This window comes from Cervus elaphus, chromosome 8 (genome assembly GCF_910594005.1).
Source record: "Cervus elaphus chromosome 8, mCerEla1.1, whole genome shotgun sequence".
Classification (NCBI taxonomy): Eukaryota; Metazoa; Chordata; class Mammalia; order Artiodactyla; family Cervidae; genus Cervus; species Cervus elaphus.
In genome coordinates, this window is record NC_057822.1 from 11,504,681 (window position 1) to 11,522,420 (window position 17,740).

General features: G+C 58.5%; 2 protein-coding genes across 13 annotated transcripts in view; one reads left to right on the top strand and one right to left on the bottom strand.

Moving 5' to 3' along the window:
* The window catches only part of EPB41 (erythrocyte membrane protein band 4.1), a 178,563-nt gene extending 175,482 nt beyond the window's left edge, over positions 1-3,081 (top strand). For all 10 annotated transcript variants that reach the window (XM_043909494.1, XM_043909486.1, XM_043909487.1 and 7 more), the window contains one exon: positions 307-3,081. The gene's annotated coding sequence lies outside the window, so the exon portion shown is untranslated. The remainder of the gene's footprint in view (positions 1-306) is intronic.
* TMEM200B (transmembrane protein 200B) lies at positions 2,708-8,270 on the bottom strand. 3 transcript variants are annotated; one of them, XM_043909501.1, is made up of 2 exons: positions 7,699-8,270; positions 2,708-5,089 (listed from the first exon to the last, which is right to left on the bottom strand). In XM_043909501.1, exon 2 carries the CDS (start codon positions 5,067-5,069, stop codon positions 4,146-4,148), a length of 924 nt encoding a protein of 307 aa, XP_043765436.1. In that variant the 5' UTR covers positions 5,070-5,089; positions 7,699-8,270; the 3' UTR covers positions 2,708-4,145. The 3 variants fall into 3 exon arrangements, with proteins under 3 accessions (XP_043765436.1, XP_043765435.1, XP_043765437.1); XM_043909500.1 differs by lacking the exon at positions 7,699-8,270 and adding an exon at positions 7,098-7,236; XM_043909502.1 differs by lacking the exon at positions 7,699-8,270 and adding an exon at positions 5,604-5,738.
* Positions 8,271-17,740: the final 9,470 nt, after the last annotated feature.

Below are 17,740 nucleotides of genomic sequence, written 5' to 3' on the forward strand. Positions count from 1 at the left end.
AAAGCAGGACTAGTTGTCTGGAAATGAGGCATTTTGGGGGGTTGGAGAGAGATGGTTGAAGCCCTGGGGCCAGACTAGAGAGTTGGAAGCAGGGTAGCTGACTTTTGGGGAGCCAGGATTCCAGATAAATCCATGCCTAAAAGTCATTTACAAATAATTTGAAGAAGCCATCAGTCACCAGGTAGGATGGGGCTCTGTAAAACCCGCTCAGGCCCTGATTGTCACCTGTGGCCTCAAGAACTTGGCAGGGGGACGGGGAGGTCTCCTTTGCAAGATTTTAAAACTTTGCTTCTTTCTTTCCTCTAGGAACTCTCCCACCCTCTCCCCCCAACCCCTAACCCCCTGCCCATCTGCCATCCCAGAGAAAAACCAGCGGAATGATAAAGAAGCTAACCAGCAATAGTTAGACTTCAGACTTTTAAGATGATTGATTCTAAACCACCAGAAAATCAATTTCTTTTTCTATTTGGAGTTTATACCAAGAAAGTCTTATAGACATCACTGATCCTTTTGAATGCCTTTTTCTATATTGTGATACCAGAAATTGTGCAACTTTTCACTCTGTGGACTGTTTTTAAAGAGCTTTTCCTTTTTTTTTTTTTAATGGGGTGGTTTGGAACCCCTTCAGACCAGCCTCTCCCCACTTACACTGACAGGGTTCATAGCATTCTGGAAATCCTCCAGTGACACTGTCAGCGTGTTGGGGGGACAAAGCTAGCTTAGCGGGGCCTCCCCGATCCTCGCCTGGTTTATACTCTGCAGGAACTTCACAAGCCAGCGCTTCCTCGGAGCCAGTGATGTCCGTTTGAAAGAATGTCAGGCAGGGCGGCCGCCCTAAGGCGCAGACCCTAGGCCAGTGCGCCCCGTCGCCTCTGCTCGGAAGGTAGTGCTGTTTTCCTGCCTCTCCCCCGCTCTTTCTCTTTGGAGCCTCTTTAGATCAAAGACATAAGACGTTGCTTCAGACATACCTGATACTGTGAATGTTTGAACATATCCGTGGCCTTCGTTCCTTCCTGCCCTCCTGCCCCTCTTACCTCATCAGAATCAGTGGCTCAGCTAAGCGCTCCCCCGCCACCTCCCATCTCAGGAGACCAAAACTCATGGGAAAATAGGCACTTTGGGCCAGAGGCACTGATAACACATGTTTCCTGGCGATGTGGACAAAGCAAGCTGACGAGATTTTTCTTTTTTTCTTTTTTTTTTAAGGTTTTCTAGTTCTGGGAATGTGCGCTTGACAGGGGGCTTGGTGGGGTTTACCTCAGTCGGATCTGCTCAGACGTATTTCGGGGAGACCATCCCTGGGCCTCTCTCTCTAATCCTGGAGTAACCCAGCAGGCGACTGTGGTCCTTGACCTTACTGCTCACCATCGGCACGTGCCTGCAGATTGCCCTTTCTGGAGCAAGGGGATGGCTTTCACGGGCCTCCCTCCCCACAAAACCTGCCTTGACAAAGGGGCACAAACCCCAGCTCCACTCATTCCCACTTGCCCTCTGAGGTCTGTCCGGTTTTGTGGCTTGATTTTTGTGGTGGGTTTAGGGTTTCTTTTTGCTTGTTTTTGAAAATGAGGAACTGATGCCCCCAATTCCACTATTCCTGGTAAAGATTTGTGTGTGGGGGGGGGCATTTTTATTCAGTAGGCCTTCTCTAATCTTCCAGCTCGCTTCCCACAGACCGATCTCCCTACACGGTCTTAGGATCCTAAGTCTAGGACAGAAGCTCATCTCCCTGAGGTGGACAGTGGGTCACACCCAGCCGTCGCTGGGAGCTCCAGGCGGTGAGCAGAGACGGCTACAAGCCTCTGCTCCCCGCAGTGGGACCCAGCAGCACATGCCTAGAGTCCACTGGCTGAACTTTGTCTCGACAGACGCAGTTGGTTTGAACTGATCTCACATGTGTGCGTTTTTCTCTGAGTCCTTCCTTGAGACTGTTACTGACCCACAGGTAGCACTCACTCTGGGCAGGGACGGGGAGGAACTGAGGTAGGATGTGTGACTGGCTCGGGGGAAGGAGAGAGAGCCCTGTCTCAGGGACAGACTCACAGCCTGGGAGCGTAGGTCTGGAGCGGCGGGGCTTTCCAGGCGGTGCCCAAGCCAAGGGCTTTGTGTCCCAGAGCGGTGGCGAGGTTGGAAATCCAGCTCACGTCAAGCAGGTGTGCCAGGTGAGCTCGCTTGCCAGTGGCCAGCTCTGCTACTTGGAAGAGCTGCAGGAGCCCAGAGCTGACAGCTCTGGAATGGAGATGGGCAAAGGAAGAGGGCAGGGCACGTGCGTCGGGAATCTCTGGCGCCCCTGTAGCCCATGGTACCCGCTCAAAGTGGCTGCTTTCACAGCCCAGGACCACACATCGGGGGCCTGAACTTCCCCGCGGTCCGTCACCAGCTGGCTTCACTTCTCCCTGCTTCCCTGACTATAAACTGGACCAGAAGATCTCCAAAGCCCTGCCGGCACTGAGAAGCTACCATATGGACAAGCCAGCGCGAGGAGTGTCCTTCCAAGCCTCTTTCACCTTCCTCCCTCTCTGGTTGACGAACTTGGGGTTTGGCAATTGTTTGAATTTTTTTTTCTTCCTGCAATTGTGTGCATGCATGCGTGAGAAGAAAAACAGACTGTCCAGGTGGAAACGGTGAAGAGGGGAGAAGAGTTCATTTCCAGGGTCAACAACTTGGCAGCCATTTTCCTAAAGTGACTCAGACACACCACAGTAACAACTCTCGCTGCAATTTGATTTTTATTCCACTTGAGAAATAAAGATTTCCTCCAAGCCACATGAGGTCTCTGTCAACCCACCCACCCACAAAGGAGGACCTGAATTTATCAGCTGAGGGCCCACAGAGCCTGGCTGCAGGGACCTGTCAGGGAATCTTTGCCCGCCCCCAGTCCCCACCGTGTGTTCTTCGGGGCAGCTAAGGGTGGCGAGGCAACAGTCCACCTTTGGAAATGGAGCCAGAGCTACAGCCTGACCAACACCAAGGAATGCTCATGGGAAATACCTGCCCAGTATCTCAGTCCCCAGGCTGGCTGGTTCTACAAATCTCTCTCAAATGTTTTATTTTGGTGACAAAAATGAAGGAGCTTTGTAAATTTAAAAAAAAAAAATTATGAATCATATCAAGTAGTTGTTTACATTTCTCGACAAAATAGGAAACTATGGCAGCCGAATCGAATTGACAAAAACCTTAGATTAAATAGGCAATATTTAGGTCTGCCATCTTGGCCTTTTGTAGTAAGAGAAGTGGTAGTGTTTAGATGCTGTTTGGTCTTGCTTCTTCTTGTATTGCATTTTTCAATAAACTTAAAAAAAAACCACAAAACTGACTCTGTGAAGATTGATCAACTCTTAAAGTTCTCTTCCCCTACTAGCAACTTAGGAAAAACATGGGTCAGGGAGACCCAAATCCAAGCCATTTTCTAAAGCTAGCCACACTGACCAAAATGGTGCTTCAACATATAAAAGGATTTCTGAGAACTGACAAATGCTTTTTGCCACCTGGAGAAAGATTTCATGGCATGGGCCATGACAAAGGCGAGAAGGGGGCTTCTCAGACCTGTTTGGGGAGGGGCAGACCCTCGTATAGACGCATTGGCAGTAGTGTAGCCCTTACCGGGATGTACCCAGCATGGCTGAGGGAGAAAGAGGTTTAGGTGGTGAGAGTTAAGGGCTCAGTCCCAGATGGCAGTGGAAGGTCTCAACTCTACCGCATTGCCCATCTTCCCAGAGGCTCAAACCCCAGCACCAGTGCCACCTTGGAGGGAGCCTGCCCCAGCCTGTAACATCATGACCTACCTTCCAGGTCTGAGGATCCTTGGGGTTTGCCAAGACACCCACCAGATGCATCCCCTGGACCTCCAGCCCCCTCAGGAACCTGTCCAGGGCTAAGGCCACTTTTGGAGGCTGAAGGAATTCCTGAGGCTGAGTCATGCTGGTCTCCAGGGTCCACATTAAAACACATCCTCTCTAGCTTTTTGAACCCTTGTGCAGTTGGCATTTCTTTGCCGACATGCAAGTCAGGAGGCCTTGGCAGCTGTTGGGGCGGGAGCATCATCCCCCCTGGCTGGGATGTGACTGAAACCTCTACTAGACATCGGGACTCCTAGGGCTGTACCACGGTCCACGCTGCAGCCTCACAGCAGGCTGTCCCCCTGCTCCTCAGACCCGGGCTCCCAAGTCCCCTCCTGCTCCCAACTTGGCATAACCCCCCAAACTGAGGCGGTCCAGCCGTGGCCAACTTCGGTGAGCACAGTCCCGAGCCGCTGGGGCCCCCAGCAGGAGCTCTCCAAGGCCCAGATCCAAAGACTTGGAATGTTCGATGCAGGAGCCAGAGGGCTGCACGGTGATGATCACATGGCCGGCCTGGGGCCGCGGACCCCAGGGTGGGTGCAGTCCTGAGCCCTTCAGCGGGTAACTGTTAAGCAGGGCAGGTAACCCCAAGCGAGGATTAGCTGGCTCTGAACGCAGACTCCGCACTGACGGGACGGGTGAGGTACCCCGACGCGGGGACAGGTCCCAGCTTTCTGGTTCCACGCAGCCTACGGCTCGGGGAGTCCTGGGGCCTGGGCTGGGGAGAAGCGCGCAGTCCCACCCCGGGCCGTCCGGGGGCCGCAGCGCCTGAGCCCGCAGCACCCCCTGGCGAAGCCGTCGCGTCTCCAGGTCGCGGTTCTCGTAGAGCAGCGTGTTGGCGCAGATGAACACGAACAGGCCAACGCCCATGACCACCGGCCCAAGGAGTCTCAGCCGCTCGTGCGGGCCGTGAGCTCGGCCGGCGCCGCGACCCTCGCGCCGCAGCTCGCTCAGAGGAGGCGCGCTGGCGTTCGCAGCCCGGGGTCCCGGGACTCCGGCGCGGTGCGGCCAGTAGCCGGCCACCGCGATGCCCATGCCCACCAGGACCACGAGCGCCCCCAGAGCCGCGAACGCCCCCGACGGCGAGCGCAGCCGCAGCCGCGCCCGCACCCGCAGGGGCTCAGGAGGGGAGCGCGCGCGCCGGCGGCGGCCCAGGCGGCGGCCCAGGCGCGAGACGCGGCCCTCGGGGCTCCTCCGCACCTCCCCGCAGTCTCCGGGGCTCCCGGCCGTCATCTCGTCGCCGTCTGGGCGCTCTGCGGAGAGAAGTGGGGAGGCAGGGACTGAACCGACGGACCTACGGTCGGAGCGCCAGGTCGGGGGCCCCAATCCAGGAGGGAAGATGGGACCTCCTCGCCCAGGACGCTTGGAGATCCCTGGCGGCCACCCCCGGATTTTCCCGGGCTGCGAGGCGGGGAGCCGCCCCCGCTCGGGTTTTCCGCAGCGGAGCTCCGAGCCAGGGACGCGCGGCAGAAGCCGGAGTTGGCCGGGCCCGCGGGCGGAGACGAGGGAGGGGGGCGCGGGCTGCTCCTTGGCGCATCCTCGGCTGAGGGGCTCCGGCCGCCGGCGCCCTCTTGGCCAGCTTGCGGGTCCCGGGGCCTGGGAGGCGTGAGGCCCCCGGCAGCGGCGCCTGTAGGGTAAGTCCCGCCCGCGATCGAGCTCACCCCCGCACGTGGCTGCACCTTAGTAAAGGAGGGAGGGGGCACTTGGCCGCCCGGGTCCGCTGGGGTCGCTCGCGGGCCCCCCTTCCCCCTACTGCGCTTCACGTACCGCAGCGGAGAAAAGGGGGGAGGTGTCACGGACTCCAGCCTCTTCCTGCCCGCCCCCTCCTTCCAGACCTCTTCAGTCAGCACTGAAGCTGCAGCAAGACAGACTTGAGCTAGACTCTGAGAAGACCGCTCAGACCAAAACCAGCGGCAGACTTTGCGCAGGATTTCTTGAAACTCTGCGAAGATCCCCCTTCCCCTCCTCCAGCCGCCCGTCTACGGCCCGGGCAGGGGGCAGGGGGCGGGGGGGCCGCGGGAGCCAGGCTCCGGGCCTTGCCGGTGAGCTCCTTCCTTTCCTGGCTCTCCCGTCGGCCCAGGCAACACTGTTCCCCTAGGTTGCAGCGTTTCCAATTCGGGCTCCTCCGGATGAATCATCCCCCTTTCCCGCCGCCTGGCCTCCTTTCCGGCCTCCTCCGCCCGAGGCCTTAGTGGCCCGCGTCCCGGCCAGAGCAACACCGCCCTTGCACCCCAGGTTTTGGGCCGCCCGGCGTAAGCCCTTCCCAGCTGCTGGTGCGGCCCGGCCTGCGGCTTGAGGGACTGAATCCGGGCCGGGCGGGAGTAGCAGGGAAACGTGTGATGTGACCCCCACGAAAGACAGGGTGTGGGAGGAAACGGTGCCCCGGACCAGGCGCTCGGGGCCCCGCAGGAGAGGAGGGTTAGGACCTCGCTCTCCAGTGGTGAGTCCTGACTGCCCCAGTCTGGTTTCCCAACAGCTGCATCGCTGGAACCCGTAGCCGAGGCCCCAGGAAGGAGGCCTTGTTACCCTTCTCTCTCCCCATCCGCACCCCAAAGCTCAAAGCAGGACATCCCATCCCTGCCTCCGACAGGAGCGCTGAAGGCCCAGGCCCTTGCATGGAGCCCGGCGTCTTCCGCGTCCAAGGCCTGGGGTTCACAGAGAGAAACTGCGGCCCGGGGAGGCGGACGGGTCTGCTGGGGTCACGCAGCGCACGCCACGCAGGACGAGGGGGTCCACACAGGACCCAACCGCGGGCACTTCTTGGCACAGCCCTGAGAGCGTCCTAGGAGGAGGCGAGGCCCGTTCCCTGCCTGGTCTCTGAGTATGGAGCCCTTTCCCCATCCCCAAACTGGAGAAATGACCACCCCCACCCCAGCCCAGAGCTGGCGCCCCGGTCCCAACTCCCTAGCCCCGCCGCGGGTCCCGGCGGGGAGGGAAGGAAACGGAGGCCTGCCGAGAGAGGATGGGACAAGCTGAGAAACACAGATTCTGGAGGGTGTGAGTCGACGCTGGGGACCCCGGGAGAGGCAGCAACTTGGAGACACAGTCCGAAGATCCCTGGTCGCAGGAAGTTGCCGGGGGCCGGATTCCTAACACCCCGGGGTCCCGCCTCCGCGCGCGTCCACACTCCTGCCGCGGGAAAAAAAGAGAACCCTGCTCCCGCCCCCACCCCCACCCTCAGGGCCTTTCTGGAGGGAGCGACCGAACAAAAAGTTGGGGAAAGTGGAGGGGCGAACCCCCCAGGCCCCTAGTTTCGCTCACCTGGCGCTCAGCGCCGGAGTTGGTCCGGGTCCGAGTCCGCACGCCTGGGCTCCAGCCCTGCAGCGGTCTCCGTGGACGTTTGGCGCCCGACCCCGCCCCCTGGCCCGGCCCCGCCCCCGGTCCGGCCCCGCCCCGCCCCGCCCACCGGGAGCCCCCGCGCCAGTTCGGCCAGTGTCAGGCCAGTGTCCAGCCAGTGTCTGGCCCGGCCCCACGGTTGAAAGGAGGCAGCGAGTCTCAAGGCCGAGGCTCGAAGGTAAGCGCTGTGTGCGCGCCCGGTGACTCGGAGGATCCGAGGGCCCCAAGTTCCCGGCTGACGGCTTTCAGGAGGCCTGGGAGGGTGTCCTCCCCACGTGGGAAGACTGAGACTCCTGCCTCGCCCCGCAGCCGGAGCTGCGGAGCAGAACCAGGATTGAGGCCGCACGCCCTCCCCCGCCTCGCACAGTCCGTCCCTTCCAGGCGCCCCGGAGAGGACCTTCGGGCAACTGAGAGCCCACAGGTTCCAAGCGCCGTGCGGGGAGCTCCCCGAGGAGGCGGCCAGAGTTCCCGCTCCGCCCGACCCTACTATCTGAACCTTCCTTCATCTGAACCTCACAGTCTTCACCTGTAAGATGGGCGTGATGGTCTCTGCTTCGCAAGATGCCGAGGGTTGAAAATCCGGCGTTAAGGGCGGGGCACACTAGAGGGGCATAGCCCGGGTACGCCCCCGAGCGCTCCGGAGAGAAATCACTTTGTTATTGTCTAGTTGCTAAGTCGTGTACGACTCTTTGGGACCCCCATGGGCTGTAGCCCTCCAGGCTCCTCTGTCCATGGGATTCTCCAGGCAGGGATACTGGAGTGGGTGGCTATGCCCTGCTCCAATCACGGGGAGGGTAAATAGAGAAGAACCGGATTCTCAGAGCCGAGGGAATCGGATGGAGCGTCGCCGGCCGCCCTAGCCTCCCCGAAGAAGATGCTGCCCAGCGGGAGTGGGGAGGCGGTGCTCATCTTAAATCAGGAGGCGGGTTCGGAAATCCGTTGCGCCCCCCGCGGACCGGCCCAAAGGGGACTGCCCGGCCTTCGTGTCCCGCCCGCCCCCAGAGGCAAGAATGTGGCGTGGAGCCAGGGGGTCGGCCGGCGGCCCAGTTTCCATGATGCCGGGGGCGGACTCGGAGGAGGAGGGGGCGGGGAGGTGCGGGCAGATTGCCAGCCTCCGCGCCGGCAGCACCCCCCACCCCCACCCCACTCCCGCAGCCCAGCTAGGGCCCCTCGGGAGGAATTTCCGGCCTGGGATTGATTATAACCCGCCCCTCCCCCGGTCGCCGAGACCCCCCGGCCCGCTGGGCGCTCGTGAAGGGGGATGGTTGGTAATGAGACCCGGCTGTGCGCCGAGGGGCCAGGAGGGGGAACTCTGGCCCCCCGCCCCAAGCCCGCTGCCGGGTCCCGGAGCCACACGGCACAACTCGGCCTCGAACCCAGGCTCCCGTCCTCTGGCTCAGCAGAGGAGACCAGGGGTGGCGTAGGCGCCCCGGAAGCCGCCTCGCCCTGCCACCGGCGACCGAGCATCCTCGGGAGAGACCGAGGCCACTGCTGGGGGCGGGGCCTCCCCCGGTGGGCCGACCGCGCGGAGGCCCGGGTCCCCGAGGAGGCCGCCAGAGGGGGAGGCTGAGCCTCGGCCCCGGAGCCGCATCCCTGCGGGTCCGAGACCGCCTTCCTGCCGCCCGCGTGGGCCGCGAGGCTCGCGTCTGGGCTGTGGCCGGCGCTCCACCGTGGCCGCAGCCTCCTTCCTGCCTCCTCCCGCTTCTTGCTCCGCTGGAGGACCTTTCGTCTCGCTCTCGGTCCGCTCCTTACACACGGACCCCATCTCCGCCCTCTCAGCGTTTCCCCAAGCCCCACCCGACCCCGCTGCCCCTCCCGGCTCACTGGGTTACCAACTCCAGGGGCTAACTCGGGGTCTCCCGGGCCTCGTCCCGCTGCCCCGCCTGCCCTGCCGTTTACCACCTGTTCCTCCCGCCTTCTGCCCTCCTCAGCACTCTGCCTTCCCCAGTGTTGGGGCTGCTTCCATCCTGGGCCCCAGGAGGAGCCCCGCTTCCAGCAGCCAACCATCTGCCTGGACCGCGGGGAGCAGTCGGTTCCTGCTCTTTCCTTCTCCTCACTTTGTGAATGGCCCCATCACCCACCCTAAGGCCAGATACTTAAGGGATCACCTGGGGCACCTTCCTTTAACCCTTCTGTCTAATCCATCAAGCCTCTGTGGACCCTGGTCCAGGGGTCTTGAATTAGCGCCCCAGCGCTCCTGTCCTGCTGCAGGCCAGGCCTCTGTCTTCCACAGGTGGGCACGGAGCATCTTTTTACTAGGGATCAGATGAACCCAGGTCTCAGAGCTGGGTGAATCTGAACTCCTCACTCACTCCCTGCTTCAAGCCCTCAGGGGCTCCCCAGTTTTTTTCCAAGTGTAGTTTGTGTGCTGTGTGCTATGTCGCTTCAGTAGTGTCCGACTCGTTGCAAGCCTATGGACTGTAGCCCGCCAGGCTTCTCCTCCGTGGGATTTTCCAGGCAAGAATAACTGGAGTGGAGTTTAGATCCCTCTTCCTTCCACAAACCAGCCCCGCCCTCTCACTCCTGCCTCCTGGGTAGCTGAACTTGTTTCTATCCCCAAACCCTCTGTGTTCTGGCCTCCGGAGCTTGGCACTTGCCTTGCCCCCTGTTGGGAGCTCTTATGCCCCTGTGGTCCTCTTGCCTCCTACTCATCATCCTTCAGACCTTTGCTGGGCTTCCCCTGGGCCCCCAGCCCAGCCCGTCCTCTACCCTTCTGTTACCCTCCCCCCGCCCCCACCACCTACACACACACACACACACACACACACACACACACACAGTGTTTGGGAACCGAGTCTAATTCCTGCCAGTGTCCCCTGTGGCCATGAGCTCTCAGGGGCAGGGCTTGGCCTGTCTTGCCCACCGCTGGCCTTCAACTGGCCTGTCTCCCCCACCCCTGGGCACCTTCCTAATTTCTACCCCTGGGGCCCATTTCAGGCAACAGGAGGTAAAAAAAAAAAAACAAAAAAAAAACCTCTCTGTTTCCCCATCTGTAAAAAAGCAGGGAGTAATACTCCCGGGGTTGTTTTGAAGATTAGTGTGTAGATAGCCAGTGTCTCAATATTGGGACACTGATCTCGAATTGTGCCCTGGCCTTGTGTGACCTGGACCCCTCCACTTCTGAACCAGGAGGGGCCTGGGTGAGCTGTCCCCTAGGGACCACAGTGGTCAGCATGCTACCCTGAGCCTTCTCTGTGAAGGCAGAGAAAGACACGGTGACCCTGAGGTCCCTGCCTAACTGAGGCTCCAGGTACTTTCCAGAAGCCACCATGGGGAGGAAGCGACTATTGACGCCTGTATGTCCCAGCCCCACCCTGGGGGAACACATCCGCAGGACCTGGGAATCCATCTTCTCTCATCTTCATTTTCAGGAACAGTGCATCTGCCCGGAGCTCGTTTGCCCTGGATTTCTTGCCTGAGCCCCAGAGGTTTCTAAAACCTTCACAGCCCTGTGCCAGTGGGCTGCCTCTCCCACCCCCGCAACGAAGCCACAGCCTCAACTAAGAATTCAGAACCCTGGTTCAGAGTGGAAGCCTGGCTCTGAGCCCCAGGTTTGATCATGCTGCTCAGTCATTTGCTGGGTGCCCTCAGCCAGGTCACAGCCCCTGCGTGTGTAACGTGACCTTCCCAAGGAGGAAAGGGCTGGTGTGCCCATTCAGTGAGAACTGGTGGGTAAGTAGAGTCCAGAAGCCCAGTCCCGAGGCCCCCTGGAGACCAACAGCTGACCAGGATGACCCGGCTGGTAAATAGCGAGCTGGGCTTCAAGCCCCAGACTCACAGGTCCCACCGGGGCTCAAGGCCTTAGAGGGCTCTGGGATATGGACCCCAAAGCCATCTCCTCCCACCCAGGGAAGCTCTGAGCTGGGCAAGCTGGGCTTCTCACCAGGTGTCTCGGGGCCACAGGCAGAACCAGCTCCCCATCTCCGCTGCCCTCTGCAGTCCAGAGAAAAGCTGGGGTGACACTGGAAGGGCAGGGAGCTGAGACCCACCCCGCTGGGGGAACAGGATGAAGCCAGCCTCCTACCTGAGCCCCTAGACAGAGAGACAACAACAGGAACACCACCATCGCGCCGAGCTCCCCTGATGCCGGGCCCTTCATCCCCGTTACCTCCCTAAGTGTGCCAGGCAGCTGTGAGAGTGAGGCACCGCCGTCACCCCTTGTCACACGTACAGAGACAGGGACAGTGAGATCCAGGCTTGCCTGTGGTCACACAGCCGGTTGGTGGCACAGCTGGTGACTGGATTTAACTACGATGTTACACAACCTCCCACTAGTCCCGTGACTGCGGCCCAACCAGCTCCCTGCTTTCTGCCTCTATTCCCTGCTCTGCAAAGTGGGAACAATGGTTGGAATGACCCCAAAGGGCTATGATGAGGATGGAGGCCCACGTTAGAGTTTTTCTGGCCTTTAGCTGGTTCTTACACCAATAAAATGTGAAGCTGAGGCTAGCGATTGTGTCTCCTTAGCCACCTCCTCTGGGTTGGCTGTGGGGACCAGAGAGGCATCAGCCCTGGGCCCCCATCCAGATGCTTCTGGTGGGAGTGGTAAAAAGACCAGCCACCAAAAGTTGAGGAAGCAGCAGCTGACCCCATGTCGGGGGCAGGCAGCAGGGAGGACTTCATGGAGGAGGAGTCCTCCTGCTGGATCTCAGGGTCAGAGTAGTTTTCCAGCTGCAGAGCGGGGAGACATTCCAGGCGAGCAGGCAGGCAACCTGGAGGCATGGGTGGGGGTCACATGCTAGAGGGGAGCAGAGGATGGCATGAAAGGGAGTCAGGGCCAGATTACAGAGCACCTCAAAGCAGGAGACTCAGAATCTGGGGCTCACCCCCCTGGCACGGCGAGCCCTTGGAGGTTTGAAAACAGGACAGGCTGGATCCCTGTGTACCTGGGGAAGGACTGTACAGATTGTCGGTGTGAAACCTGAATTGTTTCTCCACGAGCACGTGAGAGCAGTGACGTGATGTGGCGCTGGGGCTGACCCAGGAGCAGTGGGGAACCGTAGCACCTGCAGAGGGAGATGAGGCCCCCGGAAGCCACGGGAAGTGTCTGGAAACAGCAGCCCCCACTTCCCAGGCCCTGTGCTTCTGTCTTTGAAGCCAGCTGCTTTGGCCTCTGCCCACCCAGACCCCTCCCAGTTCCCTTGCTTCACCCCTACTCTGGGACCCTCCTCGCCTCCTTTTTCAGATACAGGAGTGAAGGAAGGTAGAGAAAGAAGTGATTTAGATCAGGGCCCAGACTGAGGCATCTGAGACTGAGGCTGGAACCGTGGCTCAGCCGCTTACCAGGCTGTGTAGCCCTGGGGAGACCACTCTGTGTTCCCGAGCCTGCCTCTCCCTTCTCTGTAAAACGGTGTTGTGATATAAACATAATCCCCCGCTCCAAGAGGATGCAGTGGGACGGGCACAAGAGGGCTCGGGACCCAGTTCCCACCCGAAGCGGGCCCTGCCCTTAAGGAGGCCGATCTGCAGGGAAGGTGGACACACGAAGGGAGCCCCGCTCGTGGTCTCTGGGTTTTGTCCAGCACTGGGGGCCTGGGGCATCTGCAGTGGAGGAGAGGGGTGATGAAGGCTTTCTGGAAGAGGAGGTATTTGAGCAGGGACTTGGAGAAGATCAGGCAGAAGTCGCTGCAAGGGCAGGGCCGTGGAGGCGGGAAGGAAAGGAATTGTGAGTCATTTGGAGAAGGCTGGGGGAGGGCGGGGGATGGGGTAGGAGGGGATCTGGTACCAGGTCTTGAAGATCCTGGAATGTTCAAGAAGTTAATCCCAGGGGAGACAGAGGTATGTGTGCCCAGATAACCTCAGGGCAGTCCTTTCCTCTCTCTGAGACTCAGATCACTTCATCTGACTCCGTGCCAGTTAGCAGGATTTCATACTTGTCAAGCACTCACAGATCCTACCCAGAAGCGCCTGATACACCTTAGCTGCCGTTATTTTCACTGTTACTATTTCTACTGCTGTTAACTTAGTTTCAATATTCTATCTCATCTTCTGTGTCCTTTTTCAATTTCTTGAATATTTGGATTGGCTCAGCTTGGATCAGGTGTCTCTCCCTGGTCCAAGGTCCGAATGAGTAAGGGCTAGAAATGTAGATTCTCTCTGAAGCCTGGGGGAGGGTGCTGGGTCCTGACGGTGACTGCCAGGCTATGGGAAAGATGGGACCTTGGGAGTTGAGTGATCTCCTAGCAAGATTTCCTGCTGGCCAGAAATGTGACCTTGGGCACCTATCTGCCACCCATGGCTTCAGCCATGATGTGTGCCCAGCAAAGGACAGAAGCTGGAGGTTCCCAGCCAAGATCTTTTTCCCCTTCGTTCCCTCTGGAGGGCTCACAGCGGACAGGTCACAGTAGGAACCTCAGAGCAAGAAACCTCACCCAAGAAAATGACACCTACGTGTTTTCCCCTCCTCCCTTGTAAGCTAGGAATAGCAGCACTGTTCAGGGAGGCATGTCTTCGAGTGGAGCAGGGCTGGAGACAACTCACACCGCCAACGTGTAACACCATCAGGAAGCCTGTGTTTGTTGTACACCACTGAGATTGGAGTGATTTGTTACCGCAGCATAACCTAGTGAAAGCTGACTAATACATCTGGTGCAGTAAGCACCTGTTAAATAGTAGCTAGTCGTGTGATTGTCTTATTTCAATGACCGAACAAGGAAACTGCTGATGTTGCCAGAGCAGAAGTTAAGAACAATGATATTAAGCAAGTTAAACATGTATTTATTTCTCTTTATAGCTGGAGCACTAGCCGTGCAGCGTCAATAAGGAGACCCCACCACCACCACCAGAGTTAGAGACCCATGCTCCTTCCATTGTTTTGCTTTGTCATCTTTAGGGTGCAGCACCCTCCCTATCTTCATCATTGAAGATGCTCAATATTCCCTGTCTGAGTCTGCAGACCAACCAGGGAGAATGGAATGCTTCTTTCCCATTGGTCGGAACTGGGGCCTGTGGCCACACTCAGCTCCAAGGGAGGCTGGGAAATGGATGCTGGGAGACAGCTAGGAGTCCTTGCCACGGAAACAGCAGGGGGGTGGCTCCTCCATTTGGAGACAGATCACACTGCAGATGAGCCAGGGAGCTCCCTGGCACTGGTGATGGGGGCAGGGACCAGAGGCTGGCCCTCCACAGCCTGGGATTCTCAAGGCGAGAGTCCTGTGGGCAAGGCCCCTTGGTCAGGGGAGCCCTGGCGTTGGCAGTATGCCCAGCCAGACATCCTCCCATCCTTTGTGCCAAAAAAGCCAGGGCCCAGTGGGGACTCTCTATCTGTCCATCTACCTATCAGTCACCCCAGTCCTGCGGAGAGCAGCTCTCAAGCCATACGGTCCAGTTTCTCCGACCCCCACACTGCAGCCCTGAACTGATGCCAGTTCTGTCTACAACCTGGGGTCAAGTGACAGAATCTAGAGATCGTGAATGAACTGCTTTGTGTACTGTAAAGATAAAGTAACAGACCCAGAGAGGGTGGGTGTCATGTCTAAGGTCACATAGCTCGATGAAGAGTCAGTTCAGTTCAGTTCAGTCGCTCAGTCGTGTCCGACTCTTTGTGACCTCATGGACTGCAGGATGCCAGGCTTCCCTGTCTATCACCAACTCCCGGGGTTTACTCAAACTCATGTCCATCGAGTCGGTGATGCCATCCAACCATCTCATCCTCTGTCGTCCCCTTCTCCTCCTGCCCTCAATCTTTCCCAGCATTAGGATCTTTTCAAATGAGTCAGTTCTTTGCGTCAGGTGGCCAAAGTATTGGAGTTTCAGCTTCAACATCAGTCCTTCCAATGAATATTCAGGGTTGGTTTCCTTTAGGACGGACTGGTTGGATCTACTTGCTGCCCAAGGGACTGTCGAGAGTTTTTTCCAACACCACACTTCAAAAGTATCAATTCTTTGGTGCTCAACTTTCTTTATAGTCCAACTCTCACATCCATACATGACTACTGGAAAAACCATAGCCTTGACTAGACGGACCTTTGTTGGCAAAGTAATATCTCTGTTTTTTAATATGCTACCTAGGTTGGTCATAACTTCTCTTCCAAGGAGCAAGCGTCTTTTAATCTCATGGCTGCAGTCACTATCTGCAGTGATTTTGGAGCCCCCCAAAATAAAATTAGCCACTGTTTCCCCATCTATTTGCCATGAAATGATGGGACCAGATGCCATGATCTTAGTTTTCTTGGGAGGGAACACAGCCCATACTCATCAACAGAAAATTGGATTAAAGATTTACTGAGCATGGCTTTACCCATCAGAACAAGACCCAGTTTCCCCCTCAGTCAGTCTCTCCCATTAGGAAGCTTCCATAAGCCTCTTATCCTTCTCCATCAGAGGGCAGACAGAATGAAAACCACAATCACAGAAAACTAACCAATCTGATCACATGGACCACAGCCTTGTCTAGCTCAATGAACTGATGAGCCATGCTGTATAGGGCCACCCAAGCCGGACGGGTCATGGTGGAGAATTCTGACAAAACGTGGTCCACTGGAGAAGGGAATGGCAAACCACTTCAGTATTCTTGCCTTGAGAGCCCTATGAACAATATGAAAAGGCGAAAAGATAGGACACTGAAAGATGGAGAGTCAAGTCATCCCAATTCACCCTGTCCCATCACAGTGAGGCAGGACTCCAGTTCTAGGCGGCAGTCCCCTGCCTCCAGGCCATGCAGAAGGCTTGGTACCCAGGCCGGAGGCAGGGACGAGGGGCGAGAAACGCGTCACAGACACAGCCATGGAGCCAGGGAGCGGGTGGACGGGCTGCCCCTGAAGCCTGAACGCGGCGGGCCGTGCTGGCGCCGCCTGGCGGAGAGTTCCTGGCACTGCACCCAGCCCGCCGTCGCCCGCCGGGGGTCGCCGCGCCCCCGCACTCGGAGCAGAAAAGCGGCGGCCCAATGCCGTCCCTCCACCGACTCCCCACGCTGTGATCCTGGGCGCGCACGTGTCGGTCTTTGGCGGACATTGCGAACCCGGGGTCGCCGGCCTTGGGCTCTCACGGATGAATTCTCTGCAAACCGCAGGTTGCCGGCGACAGAAAGGATTGCCCCCCGGGGACGTCGGGGGAGACGGAGCCAGGTCGCTGGGGACAAAGCCAGGGGTGGCCGTGGGGTGGATGGACGCTGGGGTCAGACTCGCCCGGCGTGGGAGCCCCTGCGATGTCCTAACGGCCCAGGGAGGGCAGCACTGGCCCAGCCCAGCCCTGCGATCGGCTTGGAGACACGAAATGGTACCGACAGGGCTGGGCGGGCCCCCAGGACTGTCTGCTCTCAGCCCAGACTCCGGCCCTGGGTTACTTGCCCCAGACTCGCCTACGCCCTCCCCTGCCCACCTCCACGCTCGTCCCTGGCCGGGTCTCCGGCCTGCAAACCCTGGCTTTTTTTTTTTTTTTTTTTTAATCAAACAGGCTGCACGTCCTTTGACATTTATGGTGACTGTTTTCCCATCGAGGAGGGGACATCCGAGGCCCCTTGCCCCGCCAGGCTTCACTTCCGATGCGGGAGGTGCGGAAAGCAGCTCGCCCCGGGGGCACCCGCATCCGTGTGGCTTTGCTGCCCATTTTACAGATGACACGAAGAGGACGGACGTGGGGGGCTACAGTGCCCTCCCCGATGCCCGCACCTCCCCGCCCCCAACCTGGAAGCTCCAAGCCGGGAGGTGGGGGCCGGGGGAGGCAGCCCCCACGGAGGAGCTGATGTGGGGCCGGCTCTCAAGGCGCAGGAAAGGCACCTGGGGGTGGAGGAAACCCCTCACTCACTGAGCTCTCTACACGGGCCTGTAGGAGGCCACTGACCTCACTCCCTGCAGGTGTAGCTGGGACTGGATTACTTCTGGTTTCCAGGTTCTGCGGTGAAGTGACCTCCGACCCTCTAAGTCACATAGCGTATGGAGCAGGATCAGAGCTCTGGGCCAAGTCTGTCTGACTTCAGAGTCTTTTCCACACTGAGTTGGGAGATGGGGGATATGAATTATTATTCCTGTTTTCCAGAGGAGGACACTGTGGCCCAGAGAGTTTAAGTGACTTGTCCAAGGTCACAGAGCAAGAAAGTAACGAGAGTCCCAGCCTTCCTAGCATCTCTTGTGCCCTCATTTGTAGAATTTGGACAGCACACGGACCTTGCAGAGCTGGTGACTTGATGGGTAACCAACCCCCCCCCCCCTCCACTGCGCCTGGCACACAGGTGGCATTAGATCATTCACTTGGTCCCCTACTGATATTTCCTGGGAGCCTTATGTCCCAGATCGTATTCCAGTAAGAAGGGATAGCCAAGAGGAGGAGGAGACGATGTCCTCAGATAGTCGCAAGTCCCAGCAGAGTTTCTTCACTGGCACCCTGGTGCCTCTGGCCATCAAGCTAAGCCGCCCCTGTCTGGAGCACTCGCCGTTCGTCTGTGACATTGTTGGCTCCGGCACAAGTTTCTGGTTTGGAAGAACCACTGCTGATGCTCCGAGAGACTGCTCAGATTTCTTGCCAAGAGGTGCTTGAGGGAAAACCTTAAAATGGCTAAAAAGTCATTGAAAGACCCCACAGTCAACACAAATGGTGGCTAAATGACAAAGACAGCATATATCAGAGCCAGC

Bases quoted from the DNA above. Each gene is read 5' to 3' on its own strand.
- TMEM200B (XM_043909501.1), bottom strand. From the start codon at position 5,069: ATGACGGCCGGGAGCCCCGGAGACTGCGGGGAGGTGCGGAGGAGCCCC.